The 24,479-nt window shown below is 38.7% G+C and overlaps 1 protein-coding gene across 3 annotated transcripts in view; it reads right to left on the reverse strand.

Moving 5' to 3' along the window:
* Positions 1 to 85: 85 nt before the first annotated feature.
* The window catches only part of unc13d (unc-13 homolog D (C. elegans)), a 36,385-nt gene continuing 11,991 nt past the window's right edge, over positions 86 to 24,479 (reverse strand). For all 3 annotated transcript variants that reach the window (XM_037544428.1, XM_037544427.1, XM_017701791.2), the window contains 26 exons: positions 24,353 to 24,397; positions 24,155 to 24,226; positions 23,018 to 23,087; positions 22,814 to 22,918; positions 22,228 to 22,320; positions 19,365 to 19,465; positions 19,133 to 19,250; positions 16,921 to 17,036; positions 16,219 to 16,309; positions 15,831 to 15,887; positions 15,648 to 15,745; positions 15,478 to 15,529; positions 14,742 to 14,872; positions 13,994 to 14,114; positions 12,208 to 12,360; positions 10,974 to 11,069; positions 8,900 to 9,106; positions 8,143 to 8,217; positions 7,974 to 8,053; positions 5,916 to 6,021; positions 5,231 to 5,302; positions 4,268 to 4,351; positions 4,037 to 4,157; positions 2,740 to 2,863; positions 2,267 to 2,466; positions 86 to 347 (listed from right to left, as the gene is read on the reverse strand). In XM_037544428.1, the coding sequence (XP_037400325.1) occupies positions 220 to 347; positions 2,267 to 2,466; positions 2,740 to 2,863; positions 4,037 to 4,157; positions 4,268 to 4,351; positions 5,231 to 5,302; positions 5,916 to 6,021; positions 7,974 to 8,053; positions 8,143 to 8,217; positions 8,900 to 9,106; positions 10,974 to 11,069; positions 12,208 to 12,360; positions 13,994 to 14,114; positions 14,742 to 14,872; positions 15,478 to 15,529; positions 15,648 to 15,745; positions 15,831 to 15,887; positions 16,219 to 16,309; positions 16,921 to 17,036; positions 19,133 to 19,250; positions 19,365 to 19,465; positions 22,228 to 22,320; positions 22,814 to 22,918; positions 23,018 to 23,087; positions 24,155 to 24,226; positions 24,353 to 24,397 (2,716 nt within the window). In that variant the 3' untranslated portion in view covers positions 86 to 219. The remainder of the gene's footprint in view (positions 348 to 2,266; positions 2,467 to 2,739; positions 2,864 to 4,036; positions 4,158 to 4,267; positions 4,352 to 5,230; positions 5,303 to 5,915; positions 6,022 to 7,973; positions 8,054 to 8,142; positions 8,218 to 8,899; positions 9,107 to 10,973; positions 11,070 to 12,207; positions 12,361 to 13,993; positions 14,115 to 14,741; positions 14,873 to 15,477; positions 15,530 to 15,647; positions 15,746 to 15,830; positions 15,888 to 16,218; positions 16,310 to 16,920; positions 17,037 to 19,132; positions 19,251 to 19,364; positions 19,466 to 22,227; positions 22,321 to 22,813; positions 22,919 to 23,017; positions 23,088 to 24,154; positions 24,227 to 24,352; positions 24,398 to 24,479) is intronic.

Consider the following 24,479-nt stretch of genomic DNA (forward strand, 5'->3'; position numbering starts at 1 on the left):
GTTTGTATTCCTGCATGATATTTGAATAGAAAATGCCAACTTTACAGTGCAGTAGTTGTATCAGAAATTCCACATAATAGTAATGTCTTTGGATTATTATAATGGTTATTTTATTGGAGTAGATTTTATTATACTTACAACTTCAAAAACAATCTATCCAGACAGAGACAGACACAGATACAGCAAAGGCAAGGCAAAGCTTTTCACATAACTGGCTTGTTATTTTGTTGTCCCTTCATTGTTTGAGGCTTCCTGAGACTTTCTTTCTCTTTGCCTGCGCAGTTTGACGAAGGCTTGAGCCTCGCGATCGCCCTTTCTGGCCTCGAGCAGCTTCAGTGTGGCTTCACCTATAAACACAGAGAACAACCGTGACTCGTACTGTTAGCAGTGGTGTCCAAAGTCCAGCCGCAGGGCCAAATGTGGCCTGAGGACAGATGTTAATTGGCCTGTGGCTTCTGTTTAAGGGTATAAGTGACCCGCCAGCCAATACGCTGCAGCTTTTGCTTTCGACTGGTGGTGGCAGGAGTGCAAAATTACACTGTAATTCACTGCACTGTAGACACAAAGTTAGCTGAAGTGTAAGAGCTGTTCTCCTCTGATTAGACCTGCAACTTTACTGAATACATTTATTCAAGACCACAGCCATAAAGCACAAACTCAACACAGACAGTTGGCGATTTGGGCACGATGGAAATTTGAATACGTTTTCCTTTGAGAGCCAAAGCAAATGAGAGTGCCTCATACATATGTCAAAATGCTGTAAGGAATTAAATATCAATAGACATTACAATAAATATTCAGGAGAGAGCAGAGAAACTACAGCAACTGTGAGAGCAAATTCAGTAGTTCAAGTAAATATTAACTGTTTAAGCTGGAACAAAAACCTCTGCTCTTCTCTAAACTTTCTGAATGCGGTTGCTGCATTTATTTGATATGAAAAGCACATTAAGAAAGCTGAAATGTATACGTTTTTGTTTAGTTTGTCTAACAAATGATATTTAACAAGGAAACTTCTGAATAGGAATACACATTTGACATATTTAATGTTCTTCTTAAACAATTTATTTGTTATGAGCCCTTACTGATCTTTTGCATCTTTTATACAGTGATAGGAAACATGGTAGCACACAAAGTCCCAATTCTTTCCACTAATATTTTGAAAACTTTAGTGAAAAATATTTAGGCCCTCTGGTGTTTTGACATGATACGATCTGGCCCTCTTTGAAAAACACTCACACTTGAACTAATGAAACAATGAATATACAGGGTGTTCTGAAATATGAAAAACAATAAACCTTGCAGTTTTCTGTATCACTGCTTTGTTCAGCTGTTCTTTTACAAGTCACATAGGGAATGTGTTTTGTGTGCCTGTCATTGAACACTGTAAACACACTGTTTATATTGTGTTAGTGTAAAATCAGATTTATGCAGTTATCTCAATCTTTAATCAGACTTCAAGGTGGCTGCTACTACTATTTTCATGTAAGTTTTTGTAAATAAACAAAATGCATACAGTCTTAGAAACCACTTAACTTCTTCCCTAAAGGGGCATCATCATCAGTCTTATCATGTTATGTAATAGTATCTGTAGGGCAACACTCTATCCCTCAGCCTTGGGTTTGGCAGTATTTACATGTTTGTACACTGTTTTCATCCACTCTTTTTTGTCTGACTACAACCTACTGTGTACTACACAAACGCGTCCTATGACCATGGGGGATCCTGCCACAGCAAGAAATCCACTGTAGTAGAGGCTAATAAATACAGACATGCTATTTGGCTTTCTGGCAGTACTGTTAGCTATCTGGCTTCATTCTGCTGTTGCAAGCTAGCCTAAAAAAAGAGTCTTCCTGTAAGTATCTGCTCCAAAGCACTCATCGTTTTCTAAAAGTTCCTTCCACCTTCAAGATACATCATTAAAAGGAGCTTTTCTTGGCCTTTAAACAAAAACATTCATTTGAGACTGTTTTGCACTGAATGAGAAGGCGACTAGGCATCTTAAACACATGTAACAATGATTTTTCATTTACATTTTTCATTTTCGTCCAAGTGCCACTTAAAGTAGCTTGTGGCAAGTGGGAGATGATTTAGGGATGTAGTTTGCATCCTTTAATAGCTTCCATTAATAGCCTTGTAGCTCCAAGGCAAAACTAAGGAAGCAGACTTCAGCCACCAAGCATGCCTTGGGTGATTGGCCACTTTTGGAGAATTGTGTAAATTAGATTTTTTTATTTATGTATCTTTTGAAAGAAAAGGAAGGTCGTACTGTTTGGTTTGGGATGCAGCAGAGGGAGGCGGATCTGAGCAGGGTTGGGGTTTGGGGCTCCTCCTCCTGCAACCCCTGGCACAGCCTTCAGGGAGAGGAACGCTTCTCCTTCAAAATCGTCACTCCGCAAGGTGTCGTGGTCCAACACCGTCACCAACAGACATGCTCCTGCTGACTGGCACTGCTCTAATGTCACAGGACTGCCCCACACAGGACAGGAGTTAAATTACCACCACAGCTCAACCATCAGACAGAAAACATAAACACTGAAATTTAGTCCAAGACTTAATGCATGCCAGAGAAACCAGCACTGAAGGTTTATATGGTTGTTTTTTTTTAGCATTATACCAAATTTGACAAAATTTCTTTCATCAGTGTGCACTTAACAGGCACTCATGTGTACTTTTTTTTTATAACTACTTTAACTACTAATTTTTTAATAATATTTCTATAGCTTCCAGAATTTTACTCACAACTCAAAGGACTCCTCAAACAACGGGTTGAGGTCACAGTTTTTGATCTTGGTGTAGCGCTGTTCCACCTGTGGGAATACATGCTTTGGCTCCAGAGACAGCTGGACAAAAGGGTCACTGGAACCTGCAGAGAAACAGACCAGTCTGAAATACACTGTCCTTTTTCAGCTTTGCACCACTAAACTGATATCTGCTGGCTTTTTTGAGGGACGCCCGATATAAATTGAAATGCGAATGCTCTTGTTTTATTCTGAAACCAAACAGGCAGGTGTCTGACTACTGATGCTTTTAGATCTGCCCATCATTACTACACTCATACTGATTTGACAAGACTGAGCACAAACAAAACGTTTTTATATCACATTATGTCCTTTTTGCTCCCACAACCTTTAAAGGAATAGTTTAGCAAAAAGTCAAATTTATGCCATTTTCCATCTCACTCCAAATATAGTCAATCGGCTGAAATATGTTTGGTGTCTGAAGTTTGCTTCTTTAGTTTTTGCACAGGCCTGTGTGGCTAATGTAGCCAACAAGTAATGCAAACTTCTGTACATCATTAACAGTACAAACTGCACACCTAACTGAGTTAAGTTATTAAATGGTAATTCCACAGACTTCTGTATAATTAAGTTGTTTAGATGTAAACAAAGTCATTTAGAGTGGTCAGAATTGCTAAGAGTGGTGGTGATAGGAACCAGACATCTGGAATATTTAACACCTCTAAAGGCTACATCATTGAGTGCATTTACATGCACTCAATAACCCAATCATAATTGGATTTCTACAATTATCAGATTATTTAAGTGGTCAGTAAACAGCACACTCCCATGTCTTAGATCAGAGTAAGGCCTAGAAATCCAATTAAGAAATCCATTAAAGAGAGCTGGATTTTAGCTCAGTAATCAGATTTCTCATTGCATGTGAACTTTTACTCTGATTTGTTTCAGATTTCTGTCTGTGCATGTGTGAAAACAGACTGCGGTCCCAGAGCAGTGTTACCGCGAGATGGAGCAAAACACTTGATAATACTTGATAAAACCAAATACATGCTTGGACAAATGAAGTTGTTCTAATTGGTGGGATATAAGCTTCCGTTACTTTTTAACTCCATGAACTTGGCAGCTCCAGTGCAAAACTAAAGAAGAGTATACAGGCACCATTCGAGGTGAGGGGAACATTAGTTTACCAGTTTATCTCATTAATTCACATCCCTTTCACCAGGACAAGTCTCCATAGTGCACCTGAGAGCTTTCAGCTCAGAATCCTCAGGCTGGGGCAGTAATGTGTGGCTGCTTACCATTGGAGTCAAGGGGAATGAGCTTGACCGCATTCAGCACTTCTACGTGCAGTTTCTCTTCTGAGCGTGTGTAAGAGACAATGAGTGTAACTGCTCCGTACTTTTCACCATGACACACTTTCTGTTACACACAGAAATAATGAAGTGCCTCACATGAGCACAAAGAAATACATACAGACGCATGAATCATCCATTACTGTAATCAATAATATCTTAATACTGAGATTGTACCTGCTCCCAGATCTTCCTCTCAAAGAACTTCTCTATCAGTTGCTGGTAGCTCATAGAGTTGAGCATTAAGAGGCTTTGCAGCGTCTAGAGTGAGGAACATAGACAAAGAATTAAGAAAGAGGGATACAAGCAGGGAGCAGACTGAGGTTAAATTATTGCTTATACAGTTGCTTGCATAATTCTGGGCAACCTTGTCAAATGACATGTTGATTTTATTTTTTAAGTGAACATAAGTTAAAACATTTTCCACAGAGAATGCACTTCTGCACACTTGAATGCACAATTAGTGTTTATATACATAAAAGCATAAACATAAAATACATAAAATATGGCATGTAGGAAGTTTTAGCACATATTGTATTTTATGTTTTATCCAGTATATTAAATTCTGGGCGGTACAGTGGTATGGTGATTGGCACTGTCACCTCACACCAAGAAGGCCCTGGGTTCAGTTCTGTGGCCAGGCAACCAGGTTCCTCCTTATATGGAGCCTGCGAGTTCTCCCTGTATCTGCGTGGGTTTCCTTCCACAATCCAAAGACATGCAGTCAGGCAAAATTGGATGTACTAAATTGCCTCAAGGTGTGTGTGTGTGTGCGTGTGTGTGTGTGTGTGCGTGTGTGTGTGTTTCCGCCCAGCAGTGGACTGGCAACCTGTCCAAGGTGTTTCCTGCCTTCTGCCCAATGAACAGTTGGACAGGCTCCAGCGCCCTCTGTGATAAATGTCTTAGAAGATCCATTGATGGATGGATGTTAAATTTAGCAAATAAGTAGAAATTGTGACTAAAATGTGCCACAAATACCATATTTAAGTACGTCTCTGTAGAAGATGTGTTAACTTATTTTCCCTTAGAATATCAACAAAACATGTTATCTGTACTGTTGTCACTGTACTGAACACCTGAGATCTTTACTTTGACAGTTTGAAGATCAACACATTTAATAAAAATGTTCTAAGTTCTGACCTTGTATTCATCTGTGTGTAGCATCTCCAGAGGAAGTCCGTTCCCTTCAGCATGAAAACACTGCTCCAGACACTGCCAAACACACAAAACACACGTTTCAGGATTAAGCCTGTCAGTTAATGACTTGCAGTTTTAACAGGTAATAACCAGGATGCAGTCAGGATTAGATGAAGTTAAAATTTCATGAACAAACATGACAGATGAAAGACAGTGAATGACAATGTGGCATAGATTACAGTGGAAAAGCAAACAAACATTTTGTGCATTTTGAAATGTGCTGACCCTTTAGGCACAGTCATTTTTCTGATGCACTGAATTTTGGGATTTGTTTCCCCTGCATCATGTGCCTTCAGAATGACTAGTAAACTCAACCAGTTCACATTTCACCTTGCAGCTCCACGTCCCTGGTTATTTATTTTATACCCAGTACTCCACAAAGGTACCACTGAAATAAGAGGATGACTAAAGGATGACCATGGACAAAACCGTTCTGTAAAATCTGTCATTATGTGTGGAGTCGCTCTCATTTGCACCATCAGGCATAATGTCTGCAATCTTCTACAGATCCACACAGTTCTTGAACACTGAAGGGCCTCTAATTAGCCCCATGTGGTTTAGATTAGAGTGTGTCACACCAGGAGGAGGAGAGTTTAACCCCATCACAGCCAGTGTAGAAAGAACAAACCTGCAGAGTGAACTGCAGCCTCTGGAAGTAAACCACACTGCTGTCCTCCTGCTGAGAGACCAGGTGCAGAATCTTCAATGAGTTTGTCCACAACGCAGTCAACAAACTGAGAAAGAGAAATGAGAGAGAGAGAGAGAGAGGTATAAAATACTTGCTTATTTTGAGATCATGAAATAGTTGAGTAGAATAACCAGCCTTTGGATCCTAAAAGGCCACTTACAGACAACTGACAACTGGGCACCTTCAAAGATGAAAGATGTTACCAGTTCTTCACACAGAATAGCTAGGTGTGATTATTTGTTGTAACACAACATTACTAAAGAAGAAAAATTTACAGTGTCCATTAAAAGTTTAGTTATACCTAGCTTAGATTATTTATTTATTAGATTATTATTAGATTATTTATTTATTTTTCATTTTGAAGAAAGCTTTAAAGATCCACGATGTTATGAGAATCATAGCGGTATCAGCAAACACGCAATCAGATGTTTAGATGTGACTAATATTTTAAACCAATATGTATTTATTTTACTCCAAAACAGCTAAACAGTTTACTATGCTAAAATATTTCCACTTTATTCACTTTACTCCATTCGTAACTGTTACATGCCAGTCTTTTCTTCTTTTTTTTCTAGACCATACACCGTAAAGACAAAACTGAGTCAAACAGATTGTTACTGCTACTCCTGAGCGGAGGAAGTTCAAGTATGTCATATTAACATGCTAAAAACGTAATATTCTAGTAGTAGATACTATAGCTACTTCTAGCTCTTCCATAGCTGTTGTGGATAATTTACATGGATAAGTTCAGGTTGCTGGTGATGCAGATGGCCTGTTCTTCATGCAGCCAGTTCCTTCCCAGCAATGTTTGTCAAACACTCAAGCTTTTTTATAATTATCTAACATGATGGTTATTTGTCTCCAGAACAGCGACATGACTTCATTCAGGTAATACATGAGTATCTATCCATTTTTACTGATGTTCCTTCCAATATAAAAGTTACTACTATCATTCCAATTAAGCAGCATTTATACAGGGTTAATTGTACAAAGAGGGCCATTATGAAACAAGATGTGGATTATCTTTTATAACATGGATTAGCAAAGCCCAATCTAAGTCCCTGGATCTCGGATCTCTCCATGTTTACTATTTCCAAAGCCAGATAGAACTTTTTGCTTTTGTACTGATTATGGTTAAACTAATGCTGTAACTTTGTCTAATTCGTATCCCCTCCTGGACTGGATGACTGTGTTGATTATGCTGGTGTTTTTGTCTGTCAGTAAATTGGATTTATTAAAAGGATATTGGCCTGTTCCATTAAGCCCTGAAGCTTCGGTTATTTCTGCTTTTGTAACTCCTGACAACTTTCTCCAGTACACAGTTATGCTTTCGGTCATAAAAACGCTCCGGCCACTTTTCAGAGATTTTTCAGGGAATGTACCAAAGAGTTCTGCAAACCTAGATGACCTTGGAGTCTATTCATCTGATTTGTCAGGCCATTTTCTGACTTGGTGCTCACTCTTTTTGAGTATTAGGCTAACGCTTCTCTTATGCTTAAACTAGCCAAGAAAATGTGTTACAGTGTATTTTCTTGGCAAATAAGTTGGTGTAGATCAGATATGTCTAAGATAGCCACTGTTTTTGAATGTCCTAGTCCAGCCATATGGTGTGAACAGTACAGGTTTTTAGGCATGGCAGGTTATTAGAGAGAATTTTCCTGTGACTTTTCTACTGTAGTTGAATTTTTTAGTCTTTCTGTTCAATTTCAGTGGAGCCCTGCTTGTGAACATGTGTCCCAGTGTATCAAAATTATTCTTAGTGAAGCACCCATGCTTTATGCTCCTGACTTGTCCAAGCCCTTTCAAAAGCCTTTCTGAAACGAATGTCAAAAGCCCCTTTGTTTGAGTCAGCACTCAGACCTCTCAGGTGTTTAAACCACCTTTGGGCCAAAAGAGTTTGAATATGTGCTTTTCACAAAGTGTCCTGCAAGTATCTTAAATGGGCAAGTGTTCACACTGTTAGGTATCCATGCTGTGATGGATTTAATGGAAGCTCACCTGTTGAAGTTCTCCTGTACCAGATTTTCATTCATATACTTCAGCTCTTCCTCCAGATAACGCATCAGGGGTTCCACAGCCTGGTGGGATGGAAAGATAGAGAGAAGTTCATTATGATTCTACATATTCAGTCCCACTAATCACTCCAATGCAGTGCCATCATACATACGTCCTCTGTGGATCTGGAGGGCAGCCGGTGTCGTGTGGCCATCCTGCGGACGAACGTCTCAATATCCGTGTGCATCTAGAAAGAGACAGAGATGCAACAAACTTTGATTAAATTCACAAACACTGTCGGACTGGGTCTTCCATTCTGTAGAACAGCTTCTTAGCATACTGTTCAGAAATGTGTATGTGAGCACAGTATATATCTTTATTTGTTTTACGACCAAGAGCAACACAAGCTGATGAGAATAAACAACACAAGTCCTATAAATGACTTGTAGTAATTTAGGATCACAGATCCTTTACATTGCTATACAAACAACTTTGGAATGTAAATCAGATGGAACCCACAAACACACATTATCTAAACCATCTATCCTTCTGGGTCACAGGGGTTGCTGGACCCTATCCCAGGGGTCATTGGGTGGAAGGCAAGAAATGCCCTGGACACGGGGAGAAAATGCAGACTCCACACAGAAAGAACCCTGGTCGTGTGGCTGTGGAATTGAATGCAGGTTCCTTCTTGCTACTGCGCCACCACAGACGGTACCCGAGAATTTATATGAGTAATTATGGAATATTCCAGATTTACATTTATGCATAATCAGTAAGCACTCAATGGAAGTTCATTCATTAGTATATAATAGTACTTAATATGCATGGAAGTGCATTCATTAAAATATTACATACTGTACGTTTTTTGACCTATCCCCAGACTCCCACTCTTAGACAATTCTACTGGCATCTCTAGAGTGTGTTACCTTTTTCCCAAGTGTGTCTACAGCTGCACGGATCTCTCTGTTTAGGAGAGCCTGTGTGTGCTGTAGCTGTGAAGGAAGTGTGTTCTGAAACTGAGTTTCTCCAATCACGTTCCGCGTCCGTTCCCGAAGCCCTGCCCAGTTTAGCTGCTGAGGGAGGCGGTTCAGAACCGACCGCAGATGTTCCAGATCATTCACCACCACACAGAGCTAAGGACAGAAAAGCAGAGACATCAGACCATCATACACAGCTAAAGTGACAACCAGAAAGATCTGGGCGTCTCTGAGTAAGAGTACTGATCTAGGACCTGTTACTGTCAGTAAGATAATAGTAACTAAGAGAGAAATCTGATCCCAGGTCCTCACCCCTACTCCAAAAAGCTTTGTGAATACGGGCCCAGATTACGAAAAACAGAGTGATTAAAGACTGAAAACCAGAGAAATCAGACAACCATACACAACTAAAGTCAGAAGACCAGAGACATCAGACTGCCATACGCAACTAAAGACAGAAAACCAGAGAGATCAGACTGCCATATGCAACTAAAGACAGAAAACCAGAGAGATCAGACTGCCATATGCAACTAAAGACAGAAAACCAGAGAGATCAGACTGCCATATGCAACTAAAGACAGAAAGCCAGAGAAATCAGACTGCCATATGCAACTAAAGACAGAAAACCAGAGAGATCAGACTGCCATATGCAACTAAAGACAGAAAGCCAGAGAAATCAGACTGCCATATGCAACTAAAGACAGAAAGCCAGTGACCAGATCTCCACACAAAGTAAAAGACAGAAAAACAGCTAGATCAGACCACCATATACAACTAAATAGAAATAAACAGAGATTACACTACCACACCACAGCTGAAGACAGAAAACCAGATAGTTCAGACCACCATATAGAACTTAACCAAAAAAAAAGCTGAGATTAGACTACCACACCACAGTTAAACACAGAAAACCAGAGAAATCAGACCAACATATACAGCTAAAAAGAAATAACAGAGATCAGACTACCACACTACAGTTGAAGACAGAAAACCAGACAGACCATGTACACCATCTACATCTAAAGACAAAAAACAGAGAGACCAGCCTAACACATACAGCTACAGTAAAAACACAGAGAGCTCAAACTAGCACACCACAGCTAAAGACAGAAAACAAAGAGATCAGACCAACATATGCAGCTAAAAAGAAAACACAGAGAGAACAGCCTACCATACCATAGCTAAGGACAAAACCAGAGTGATCAGACCACCACATACAGCTAAAAAGAAAGAAACAGAGAAAAGACTACCCCACAACAGCTAAAGACAGAAAACAAGAAAGATCAAACTGACAAATATTGACCTACATTTTTAGTATTTAAGCCAACAGCTATTTTAGAATCCAGCATTTAGTGGGATTCAGGGATAGTTTCCATTTGCTTTAAGAGGGGCACAAAGATTTAGTCACAATGACAAAAGCATCAAATATCCTTAAAAAGACAATGAACAATATACAGTATACACAGAACTGTTCACTAAAGCCATGTTAGGCTGTCATTTGAACACACATACATCTTTACTGTCATGTAAATCTCAAAAGTCTTTGCTTAGATGCATATAAAAAGCTGTGCAGTTTTACTTATCAATTTCAGTTTTACTGCCCTCCTTTCCAAAGTCCACACTAAATTACAATTTATTAAAAACTCTACAGCTGGAGTCCTATTCACAACAAATATCAGCTCTCTACAGGCTCATTATTTCTTCACTGGGAACTTGTCCCATATTCAATACAAACTACAGTTCATAACCTTCAAAATGATCCATTGTCTATACTGCTTCATATACTGAACTCCTTCATGACTGGTCTGTTTAGTGTGTACAGCTCTCTGGAACTATGGAAATGTATTATAACAATCAGCATATGACACTAATGATCTATAAAGAGTGAGTCAAGCAGAATTGTATTTACAAACTTGACAGAATGTGAGTGTCAGAGATCAAAAGTAGTGCTAGAGGCTTAAAGAGCCAGAAACAGGAAGTGGTGGTCATCAATGAATGCATCATGCTACCATGTTTGGCTCACCATGTTGGCAGCACTGCCTGGGTCGGAGTTGTCTGAGAGCTCCTTCACTCGAGACTTCAGCAAACGACAATACGTTGAAGCAATCTTACACATATCCTGAGCAAATGAGACATAAAAGATAGCAGAATTAAACTGTGTTGTTAGTGATCGATTTATATTTTATATGAATTATTATATATAAAATCATCTTGATTGTACATTAGATCTATGAAACTTGAGAAATTGCCAGTGATACATCAGAGACTCTGGTGAATTTCCCATTTGAATTTGAAGTTATGACACATAAATGTCCCTGGCCAAAGTAAAATGGATCAGCATGTAGAACTGGAGTTTTCACTGCTATTCTATTTTATTATCATTGTAAAAGCAGCTCTATGCTGCCTTTATTGCTGGATGCACTGCAATAGTTTCTGAGCGAGTGTACATAAATAGAACAGAATTTGGCTCAGTAAGTGTTTATTACTGACCGATTAATCAGAGTAACGAAAAAAAAAACAACTGAAGTGTGGTGTACACGGATCAGGCATAACATTATGACCACCTCCTGGTTTCTGCACTCATTGTCCATTTTATGAGGTCCACTTACTATATAGGTGCACTTTGTAGCTCTACAATTTCAGACTGTAGTCCATCTGTTCCTCTGCATACTTTATGTTGCACTGGTCTGAGTGGATCAGACACAGCAGTGCTGCTGGAGTTTTTAAACAGTGTCCACTCACTGTCCACTCTATTAAACACTTCTACCTTGTCAGTCCACCTTGTAGATGTAAAGTCAGAGACGATAGATCATCTGCTGCTGCACAGTTTGTGTTGGCCATCCTCTAGTCTTTCATCAGCGGTCACAGGACGCTGCCCACAGGACGCTGTTGGCTGGATAATTTTGTTTGGTGAACTATTCTCAGTCCAGCAGTGACTGAGGTGTTTAAAAACAGTATGCAGAGAAACAGATGGACTACAGTCTGTAATTGTAGAACTACAAAGTGCACCTACATTGTAAGTGGACAATGAGTGTAGAAACAAGGAGGTGGTCATAATATTATGCCTGATCAGTGTATATTAACATGCATGAGTTTTCTTGCTCAGAAAAAAAAATACTAATTTGAACACAAACCATATAAAAGCCCACATTTTTTACATCATCAAATAAATGCAACAACAGAATTGAGTAATCTTGGCAGAAATAGTCACTAAATGGTTACAGATTTGGGAGATAAACAAGTGTAAATATGTGCACCTCTGTGAGTTTGACCATGAGCATGAATCCTTCCTCCGAGTCAGGCCAGCTGAGCTGTTCCCAGAGCTGACAGATTGGCTGCAGACAGGCTGCTATGTCCACTGCTGAAGAGCTGTGCTTTACGGGCACTGATCCTGTCTGCAGTGGCTGCAACTATGGAGCAAAAGAGAGACCTTCAGTTTAAAAACAAGCACAGCAGTGTCTCCAAGGTCTACCTCTCTGAACTCTGAGTTCTCTGCTTCTAACCTAAGGATTGTCAAAAATAAAAAGCTTTTTGAGCTTAACTAATTTCACCAGTGGGAGTTCTGTCATGTAATTTATCTTTGGAATGTGACAGACTGATTTGTACAGAATAAAGGACTGTAGTTTCTACAAAGTTAAGCTGATAGCCCAGATAAAAAAGTCTTAGCTTGAAAGTTCATGTCAGCATTACACCACAGAATATAACATTAACACTGCAGATTCATACAAAAATACAACTGTGCCATAATTAATAGTGTCAGACTGTATAAATCACATGCTGCAGGTTCATATGGTACTAACACTATTCTACAATTACTGTTATACTGTATAAACCACACACTGCCGGTTTATTCTAGACTAAATTCACTCCAGTTATTACCATCCAACATTTTAAATGACACAGCTTGCAGATTCATACTGAATTAAAATTACTACATAGTTTTTACCATCAGACTGTAATACTACACAGTGCACATTCAAATTGAATTAAAAATTACTCCACACCTTTTCGTCAGACTGCAAAAACTACACACACTGCAAATTCAGACTGAATTAAAACCATTCCAAGATCATTATTACCAGACTGTAAACATTACACAAACTGCACATTCAAATTCAGTAAGTCTGTGAGTGGCCTTGAGGTATGGGCATGAGGAGGCTTTCTTTGAATAGCCTTGAGGTCTCGGCTGTGACTTGAGACACACACATACAGCTGGAGTATCAGGAACATTAAAATGATCATTGAGAAAAAAAGGGAAAAATACATATATAGCAGAAATAAAAACAAATTAATCCAAATGTAATAGATGAAGCAAATAAAAGTTTGAAGGCTTAGGCCTGAGAATGGCCTTTGGTCTTTAATCATTTAAAAAATGTATTGCTTGGTTTAGAAATAAAGATGTTAATAACAGTCATGACTTTTGGAAATAATGGTGTGCAAAATAAAGGCCTGAAATATATGGGAATGGCAAGGAGGAGCCAGGTGTTGGTTTGTCAGTTGTACCTGGGCCAACTCAAAATTAATGCTTTAGGCTGGGAAGCCTTAATCTTCAATATAAGAATTGTGCTTGAATTGTGCCTGGTGTTTTGAGTTTTATTTTTAGTTCTGTGTGGAGAGCAAAGCTGTGGAGATATTTTTCCATGACAACTGTAACAAGGAGACAACGTGCCACTCATGTGAAGCACTACTTTTGTGAAGAATCAAAGGCTTGTGGAGAATTTTCAACTTGCTAAATGTGAGAAAATGAGTTACAAGTCAGGTCCATGAAGTAACTCACATCTAAATTCTTCACACACTGCAGATTCATACTAGATCCCACGGTTATTTTTTTCTCACTGTAAAAATCATGCTGGATTAAGTCTCGTCAACTCTGAGAGTTCATAAATCAGGGCTTTACATGACGAGCTCAATCATTTGACAGAAATCCATGGTAAATTCTCTAGAATCTGAAAATCTGATGCTCAAACTTCAATAGATTACAATGGTGTGTTCATGACTAAAAAGGGAGGGGCACAGGTCTGTAAGAACAGTGTGTAGACTTACCTGGTCAACGTGCACAGCTTTCTCAACACGCTCTGAAGTGGTAGTGAATGCTTTATTCAGCCAGTAGGGAAGAGCCTCCCGGAAATCCTCATGAAAGCTTGTCAGCTGCAGCACTTTTCCTCTGAACAAGACAAGAATAAGGTGTGATGCTCTGAAATTTCCATCAGGAGAAATCCAATAAGCCAGAAGATTAAGATTTCTACAATCTTTGGTTCAGATGTTAATTGCTATTTTTAAACAGGAGCGGATGACACCAAATTTTCTTATTATAGTATTTTACAAAAGATTAGCTGTGCACACAGCATTTTTTATGAATTTTCCACCACACATGTGGAACTAATTTAGTAATATTAGACAGTGGAAGGCATGTCACATTCATACGCTCTTGACTGAAAATGTGTTGGATATGGTTCTATATAGAATCTTTTTGAAAATTATTCTATATAGAACCAAAATGGGTTCTGCTATTGTCATGATGTCAAGCTTGTAACAATAGAAGAACCCTTTTTGGTGCTATATAGAACCATATACAACAAATTCTCCATCAATCAGAAGAACTGTTTCACTATACAAAGAACCGTTCATTCACTTTGAGTGTTCATGGGTCTATATATAACCATTGTCTTTACTAAAGAACACTTTATTTTTATTATTATTATTATTATTAGTGTACTTGGGAATTGTGTACTCCTAATTCATAATACAAATTTGCCTCCTTGTGAAACTGCATGATGTAAGTGTGCCTAACCTCTTCTGTAGGTAGGCTTTGTCTTTGTGGATAGCTTGCAGACTCAGATACACAGGAAAGAGACTGTTGGCCAGTGACTGGTCCATATTATTCTCCAGCTGAGACAGTGTGTCCCGAAGCTCCTCTGCCAGCCACACACACACACACACACACACACACACACACACACACACACACACACACACGCACACACACACACAATCATACTTTTATTCCCTGCAGATTCACCCCAACACCACATGTGTTATATAAATGTGTAGGGGGTGAACAGTGTGAAGTCATTAAAAAATGTGTTCTTCACAAAAAATGAGTGAAGGCCAAAGAATCAGGAGTTGAAATAATAATAAATTGCTTAATTTTTTTATTTTGATAAACATGAAAATAGATCCAACAGAGCAGAACACCATACGAGGGTTAATTGATAAGTATTCAATTCTTTAAAAACTACTGAATTGTGCTACAATTCTTAAAGAACTATTAAGCATCACGTAAAAAATAATTGGATGTAAACACTAACAATATTATACCATGCATTTTTCACATTTTAAAAATAGGCTGCAAATCTTATTTTGGCCAACAAATTATCACATATGTAACTGAATATTAATATTAGTAGCATTATTAATAGATTCTCACGTTACAATATTTAAGCAGTTGAACTAACACTTTTACACCCTTAATGGACAGTATATGTTCTTGATGTGTAAGAAGCATTTTGGTAAGGAAAAGATCTCACCAGAGAGTCCAACTTCTGGTACACTACTGTAAATACATCCAACTGCACAGCACTGAGAAGAGACAGAGGGAGAAGTTTCTGAAAAGAATTCATTTATAAATACATGACCCATAATTCCAGTCTTACATAACTTTTATGGTCTGCGATTATAGTTCTGTGTTTAATAATACCTGGCAAACACTCTGTTCCACACATCTTTACTGAGACGAATATCCTCCTGCACTTCCCTGATCAAGAGAGAGAGGGCGCTAACAGTCTCCAGCAGATCCTGTATAGATGTGGATCAACATCATAAGAGCCTTCAACTATTGCAAGGAATAACGGATTATTAAAGATATGCAGTAGGATTTTACCTTGGTCATTGGCTGATGCAATCCTTTCTTAATGTTGAACCATTCCTCTGTACCATTCTATAACAGGTACAACATTTATTCAAAACAGCAGCATTGATTCCAAATTATCTGGACAGATTTACCAATGATTTTCAATAAAACAGCAGCATTGATTCCAAATTATCTGGACAGATTTACCAATGATTTTCAATAAAACAGCAGCATTGATTCCAAATTATCTGGACAGATTTACCAATGATTTTCAATAAAACAGCAGCATTGATTCCAAATTATCTGGACAGATTTACCAATGATTTTCAATAAAACAGCAGCATTGATTCCAAATTATCTGGACAGATTTACCAATGATTTTCAATTCAATACATATTACTTTTATTACATTTCTTACCAGCACGGCATCAATGACCTCATCATGTAGGTCAAACTGTGCAGGGTTGAGCTTTTGAAAGGCTCGAGTCTTACAGATCTGGACCAGAACCCTACACACACAAAACACATCTGAATTCTGAAAGTCCATAATTTAATAATACTAAAAAAGCCAAAAATCCAGTCATGCTTAAACAAGTGAGTATGTCAGTGATTATTACACTGCAGATAATAGATCAACTGTCTATGTACAAGTTATGCAATGAAGGCCTAATAAGTTCTGGGAATTAAAACTCATATTCAAACAAAATATATTTTCAGATATTTTTCAAAATGTGTGTCAACTTAGAAAATATATTTCCATATATGCTTAACCAAAATGCAGATACTAAAAACGGACACTATTACATATATTTTATATACATATGGGCATATATTTCAACATAGTTGTACAGTGTATATATATATATATATATATATATATATATATATATATATATATATATATATATATTGCTGATGTATTTTAAAATAACCAAATATATGTTCATATATGTTCTTCCATATGGGAAAATACACATCTATAATTTTTTGTTCATTTTTATTCAACTAAATAATCACATAATCACACTTGTTTTTAAACTTTGCAAGTATTGTAGTAATAATCTTACTTCAGTGCTAAATTTTGGTTGGAAACATTTTCTCATAATCCTCAGTGTAGTACCTGAGCAGTGTGTGTAGTCGTGGGGTGCTTTTGGGAGGGAAGATATCTCTGTACTTGGACACTAAACATAGGCCGTACTGAAGAAAGTCGTGAAGAGAATCACCCAACTCTTGTTTCTGAAATTCCATATTAGGAAAAACAAAATTTTCACATTTACAAAAAAAAATAACGTAAGGATCTGTAAAACAGTTGGATTGCTCATAAACCACAGGCTATGATTGCCCAAGGCCAGAAAACCCGTATCAGATTACTGCAAAAGAACAATGTTGTGAAATGTTATGAAGCAGCACTTCATAAGAAATTAATCAGAGTGCACTGCACAATTCTGCACACTTATTAACATAAACCCACACTCCTTGGAAAGCGTTCAAGAAGTCCTTGCTAAAGTGCATTCAGGAGATGTGATACAATGTTAAACATAGACCGCAAATGCTGTATGACATCTGACACAAATTCTAACAGATTAAACTGAGAGAAGTGACTCACAGGCACAATTTCGATGGAAACTGTCCTTCTCAGCAAAAGAGATTTCTGTTTTACATATGCCTTGAGAATCTCTGTAGTACATTTAAGTGCTAGAAGTCGAGAGATATTACTTATCATCCTTGTTTCACAATACTATGCACATGTCATTTTGCAATTTCATAATTACTAAGTCTGGCCCAATTAATTCAAACACTCTAGCTCTTGTTCACTACGTTGGTATTCCTTTTGCTATGTAGCATTTGGAAGCTTAACCTTTTTAAGCTAGAAAAACTGTGGCAGACAATAAGCTTTATTAGCAAAGTCCTTTAGATTGAACAGTTAATGTTATCATTTGTATGTTATAAATAAATAAATTACAGCTTGCATGTCAGGCATTTATGTCACCTCATCTCCTCAGAGTGCAACACACTGTGCTGCTTTACATGTGGACACTAAAGATAAGAATAAATATGCCTTCATGAATCACACAATATTCAGCTCTACCTTAAATGGTGCAGCAGTTACATTCTGGTACCCATTTAAGGTAGAATGGGATATTAAAAAACAAACCAAAATAAAAAAAACTGCTTAGCTCATGTCATTTGTCTTATTTACACATCGTTATCAGCTGGTCTTGGCAGGAAGTGACTGAGGGACTAAAAACAACATTGGTTGTCTGTCAGATTTTGGTAGCAGTTATGACAAAACTCAAACAGAAGGAAGAATTTCACCCACCAACTACTTCCGCAGATGACAAGTTTGATGAATCTTCTCAAATATTAAAGTAGAGTGATCTTAATTCAAGTACTGTCATGAACCCAATCCACATTGCCTCCAACTCAGCTGTCACATAACCACTTCAGGCCGGAACATTTGCCCCCCCCCCACCTTCTTTTTTTTAATTAGCAGGTTTACAACATGACATAACAAAGCAAAGTTTATTGTTCCGAAATCACAATCAGAAGGTGTTGTTGCTGTTGGAGAGAAGAGTCTTGTCCACACATCATTAGTCAGTGCAGAAGTTGCTCTGAAACTACCACACCAGGACTGCATTTCCATAAAGGTATATTTTATATATAGTTTTCTTGAGTATAAAAAGTGCACATTTGATTGGATTGTTTGTGGAGTTTACGCTTCTTTGTTATGAAACTAAACAAAAAATAAAAAATTGACGGATGTAACACGTGTGTTCAGTACAGCTAGTGTGGATGGAAACAATGATTACAATGGAAGGGTATCTGTTCCATCAGGCAGATTATAAATGCTTCAAATATTGTTTTAAGAGTGATATTGAGAATATTCAAGGACCTATTTGGGAGTATCAACAAACATTTAAGGTCTATAAAATGCTGTTTAGATAATAATTCCATTTTGATTTGAATGATTAATGCAGTTAATTATATTTACACTTGACTTACATTCTTCATTTATAGCTCATGCCTGCACCAAAACAACAATACCAAAAAAAACAAAAATATATAAAAAATATTTTAAAATGTAAAGTTCTCAAAACAAGACTTGCAAAATAACAGATTTCTATCATCTCCTCTCCTACTTAAAAACACAAATGTGGTAGGTTTTATTTCAATGAGCAACAGGTGAAAATTAATTTATCAAATAATGACATCATGCTTGTGTTGTCACTGGTGATAACTGCAACACTGTTGATGTATTAACACTGTTGATCTGACTTGCTTGACTTTCACACGCCAATATAAGTGCAAAGAGTCCATCATAGTGCACTGACCTGTTGGTATGGAAGTTCTTGCTGGTCCCAGTGGTATTCTATGCTGGTTAACTGCTTAAACAGCACTGTAGAATCCACCTCCAAACTCTGATAGAGCTTACTGTAGGCCACCCACTTCCTGCGCACACAATCAGACATTTCAATCAAGCTTTGCTGATCATCTACTGTGGCCTCAGAGTCTGTTTAAACAAGACATGGCTTTTAGAACACAGGCAGATTGTCCAGAACTCACGCCAGGTCTTGCAGAAAGGGTGAAATGTCATTCTGGGCAGCATAGTGCTCCAGCAGTGTGGTACCTTCTCCGCATAGTTCACCTTTCCAGGGACTACTGTCCTGATAGGAGACAACAACAAAGGGATTGGAAGAGAGGAAAACAGTGGTGGAAACTGTTTTATAATACCTGCCCTGGTTTTATGACAGTTAAATTCCACATTGAGTACAAAATTCTTTGACTGACATACAAAGCCCTAAACAGCCTCGCCCCTCAGTACCTGAAAGAACTTAGCTCTTATTATGAACCATCAGGCCTACTTAGATCACAAGGTCCGGGTTTACTATTAGTACCTAGAATGAATAAAGTTACATCAGGGGGTGGAGCCTTTTCATACAGAGCCCCCCAGCTTTGGAATAATCTTCCAGTCAGTGTTCAGGACTCAGTCTTTAAGTCTAAAGTCTTATGGTAAACTGGGAATGTTGGTGCTGTTGTCCCGCTGCACTCATGCTTTCACTCAAATCTGTCGACGGTGGAGTGGAGGGGCGCTGACATCTCAGGGAGCCCGCATATCTGTTACCTTCTGGCTCTCCCTTTGAGTTGGGCTGTAATAGCTCGACCTGCTGAAGTCTCTGCTGCACTTTGTTGCACTGTGTACTGTTATCAGTCACTCTTAATGGAACTAACAGCTTGTGTTTTTTCGCTGTTGCTTCATCTGCCCTGATCGGCTGCCACTGCTCACCAGCCTTCTGAACCACTCTGACCACCATGGAATGTCTGCTGCACAACACTGTGCAAATCTCACCCTCACACCACACAACCCTCCTGATGATACTTAATCATACACATTGCTTCTTCATGCTTCTCTTGATCTACTTCTGTAAATCATTTAAATGTACACAGTGCTAAATACCATAATAAAATGCCACAGCTTACTTGCAGAGAAGTACAACCACATCAGTACTTCCCTATCACAACACAGGCAACACAGGCACTATCTTAGCTGGCTTAAGCTCTCTTGTGTATAAGCAGTAACTTTAGAGAGACACTCTTGCTACACCTATTCCTATAGCTGTAATCATGCCTACTCACATCCTGCAGTCGTCACAGTAGTTTCTCATGTAAGATTTTCCAATTTAAACACTACGGAAACCCCCTTTGGATGATGTATCTTGGAGGAACTTTTGAAAAACTACAAGTGCCTTGGGGTGGATCCATAGGGCAGGTTGTTTGAATTTTTTTTCTACCTAGCTAATACATTTCAATAGAGACCACTGGTGGTTCCAAAACGCACTTCGTCATATTCTTCACAACTTTCATTAGGATGTCACTCAAGTTCATATGTGTGTGAAGGCAGGCACATATGGACTTGAGTGACATCATATTCTTAATTCATAGGGTTTAATATGATGTCAGCCCACATTTTGCAGCTATAACAGCTTCAACTCTTCTGGCAAAGCTTTCCACAAGGGTTAGGAGTGTGTTTATGGGAATTTTTGGCCATTCTTCCAGAAGTGCATTTGTGAGGTCAGACTCACAAGGCCTGGCTCACAGTCTCCGCTCTAATTCATCCCAAAGGTGTTCTATTGGGTTGAGGTCAGGACTCTGTGCAGGCCAGTCAAGTTCTTCCACACCAAACTCTCTCATCCATGTCTTTATGGACCTGCTTTGTGCACTGGTGTGCAGCCACACTGAAACAGGAAGGAGCCATCCCCAAACTGTTCCCACAAAGTTGGGAGCATGACATTGTCCAAAATTTCTTGGTTTGCTGAAGTATTAAGAGCTCCTTTCACTGGAACTAAGGGGCTGAGCCCAACTCCTGAAAAACAACCCCACACCATAACCCCCTGTCTACCAAACTTTACACTTGGCACAATGGAGCCAGACAAGTACCATTCTCCTGGGAACCTCCAAACTCAGACTCATCCATTGGATTGCCAGACGGAGAAGCGTGATTCATCACTCCAGAGAACACGTCTCCACTGCTCTAGAGTCGAGTGGTGCTTTACACCACTGCATTCGACACTTTGCATTACGCTTTGTGATGTAATGTGGCTGCTCGCCCATTCCATGAAGCTCTCTACGCTGTTCTTGAGCTAATGTAGCAATTGACTCTGCAGAAATTTGACAACCTCTGCGCACCATGTGCCTCAGCTTCCGCTCTGCATCTGTCATTTTACGTGACCTACCACTTTGTCGCTGATTTGCTGTTGTTCCCAATTGCTTCCACTTTGTTATAATACCACTGACAGTTCACTGTGAGGAAATTTCATGACTGGACTTGTTTCACAGGTGGCATCCTATCACGGTACCATGCTGGAACTCACTGAGCTCCTGAGAGCGACTCATTCTTTCAATAATGTTCATAGAAGCAGTCTGCATGCCTAGGTGCTTGGTTTTATGCACCTGCGGCCATGGAAGTGATTGGACCACCTGAATTCAATGACTTAGATGGGTGACTGAATACTTTTGGCAATATAGTGTATTTCATGCAGTTACTGAATAATTTGCCTTATAAATAATTTTGTTTGACAAAACAAAATATACCCTGGGGAATAAGAGATTACTGTTATTGCCAGGAAGCCGAATATGATCTGTATTTATTAGCCATTACATTAGTGCATTTGTTTATCACTGTGGAAGGGTCTCCAGTGGTTGCATGAAATGTTATGCAATTGTGTGAAAGCAATAAGGCTGAAGAATATACAATCCTGAGCTAAAGATCACTACATGACATAATAAATAACCTATCAAATGCTAGTTTTAGTGAATCCCCTTTCAATGTGAAGCAATGGAAAATGACTGGGTTAATATGTAATTATAGTAGTGGTAGTAGTAGTAATAGTGGTAGCCAATGAAAGTTAAAGTTCAGAGGTTAGCCTACCTTTTGCTTGGAAATATGAGCTTGAACAAACTGCTGCAGTATCCCACTGTAGTTCACATAAGGACTGCGGCCAGCACTCAGTGTCTCATCTCTCTGTCGATCACATACACACAATACAGGAGAGAACACCATTATCAATCAAGCACCATTGTCAATCAAAAAGTCAGATATGACCGGTTTATACACAAAGTGTCTAAAAGTTGAATTTGGACATTTATTCTGTCCACTACCCAGACCACAGATAAATAGTGCAAATTTTCTCAAACCAGATGCCACTGTTGCTAAAGCCTAAAATAAAATGCCAGTTAAGTGCCACCTGCAACGCTCACTGCATCTATTTGTATTTGTAATATATAATTGTCTAATCTAAAGTGTAGAACGTGATGAAACTGTTACAAAAGGTACAGATGATCTTTAAAAGGAACTGTAACTCAAATGCCAGCTTAACATGAAGATCACTTTGTAAGCGCTGATAGTTACTACAGGCCATGCATCCCATCAATGGGTTTTCACATCTCTATTCAGTTCCCTTTGCCCTGCCTGAAAAAAAGTACCAGAAGCTGAAGGTACAAGCAGTGAAACCCACCTCTTTGTGGATGAATTTAAACTGCATGTGGCACTGCCCTCGGTCCGGGTACGTCTCTGTCTGAGGCTGGAGGATGTGCCATCTGTCCTCTGTACAGTGAAGGTCCTATAATTAGTATGAACAAATTGATAAATTTGTCATTTCATATTTTGTTTCGTAAAATGAAATAGGTGCAAGATGTTTTGCACATCACATTGTGCCTACCTGCAGATTAAGAACAACGCTTCCCAGAAAATCATCCGTCCCTTTCTCTTTTTTTGCATCTTTTATCATCCTGCAATGAGATCATATCGACAAGTTCAAAACATATTATGATCAATCCAAGTTGCCATCTCATCATGGTCAGAACAAAAACTTGCATCTCCAAAAAAGTAGGTTTACCAGCATAATTATGGTATTTTCAACTTAAGTTAAAAATGTATACTCTCTCACATGAACACTCAAACACAATATTTTTTGGAGTGATGCTATTGAAGAACCACTTTTTTGTTATTTGTTGTTTTATGCAGTATTCTGTAATGCATCACTGGTTAATGGAATTTGCAACTTTTTATCCATGGTTTTGTTCATCAGTGTTCTCTCACTACAATACCCAGCATGCATTATGCAAATCATACACACTGAGGTTAGGTTTCTAGATAGCCAGACAGCTACATTGCTAACTTTATCTTTGCTTGCTGTCCTCCTCATCTGACACATCATTTCTGTTGTTTGAATAATCCATTCTCTCCATTGTAATGATAACAATAACCTACATAAGCTTGCCTTAACAAATGACACAACTCTACAGAAATATTTATGAATGCTTATTCCAAAAGGCATCATCTGTCATACAGGCTACTATAGCTAACTTTGATCAAAACTGGCAAATATAGCCCTTATAGCAAATGACACCTATTGGAATAAGCATTCATAAACATTTATGTAGGTTTATGTCTGTCACCATAACAAGCTTACGTAGGTGTCAAATTGCCTTATGAACAATACAGTGAAGTGTTACTGGTATTTCTTACAGTGATGTCAGCCATCTGTTTTGCTTCTGCATTCACCAGCAAATGAAAAAAGAAATCAAAAAGATACATCAGATGGAGGCTTTCCTGTGTCTTTAAAATGGAGGATCTCACTCTAGTGACTATTGTAGAACCGCTGAGATGAGTAGGCATGTTTAAAAACAAGTAGCAATGTTTAGGTTCATTGGTATAGTTCTTTTGTTGGAAAAATATAAAGGTTCTATACGTCCAAGCAAAGGATCATTTAGAAACCTTTTTCAAGAGCGTAAATGTGGGAGGGGGGGTGGGGGTGGTGGGTGGATTGCGTGTGAAATGCAGATGCAGTGTTGACCTTTTCAGACCGTGCAAGTTCGTCCGGAACTCGTCGAATTTCTGAACGAGTGACACTTCCTCATCTTTATCCCTGCGAAGCAAGTGGAAAGCAGTTCAGCAAAGCCTCGTTCCATCTCGTTCAACCACAGTGACTCAGCCGAAACAAAACTAAAGCTGAAACGCTCGCCCGCTGCGCAGAGCACGGCGCTTTACTCACCACATTTCCATGTGAAAATTGTTAGAGGTTATGTCTTCAAACACACTAAATGAAAGTAACAGAGACAAAAACACAGCAATGAGCTTCAGTTAAATGATCATGAGATGTCAGTGTCTCTTTTCTTTCC

This window comes from Pygocentrus nattereri, chromosome 13 (assembly GCF_015220715.1).
Source record: "Pygocentrus nattereri isolate fPygNat1 chromosome 13, fPygNat1.pri, whole genome shotgun sequence".
Classification (NCBI taxonomy): Eukaryota; Metazoa; Chordata; class Actinopteri; order Characiformes; family Serrasalmidae; genus Pygocentrus; species Pygocentrus nattereri.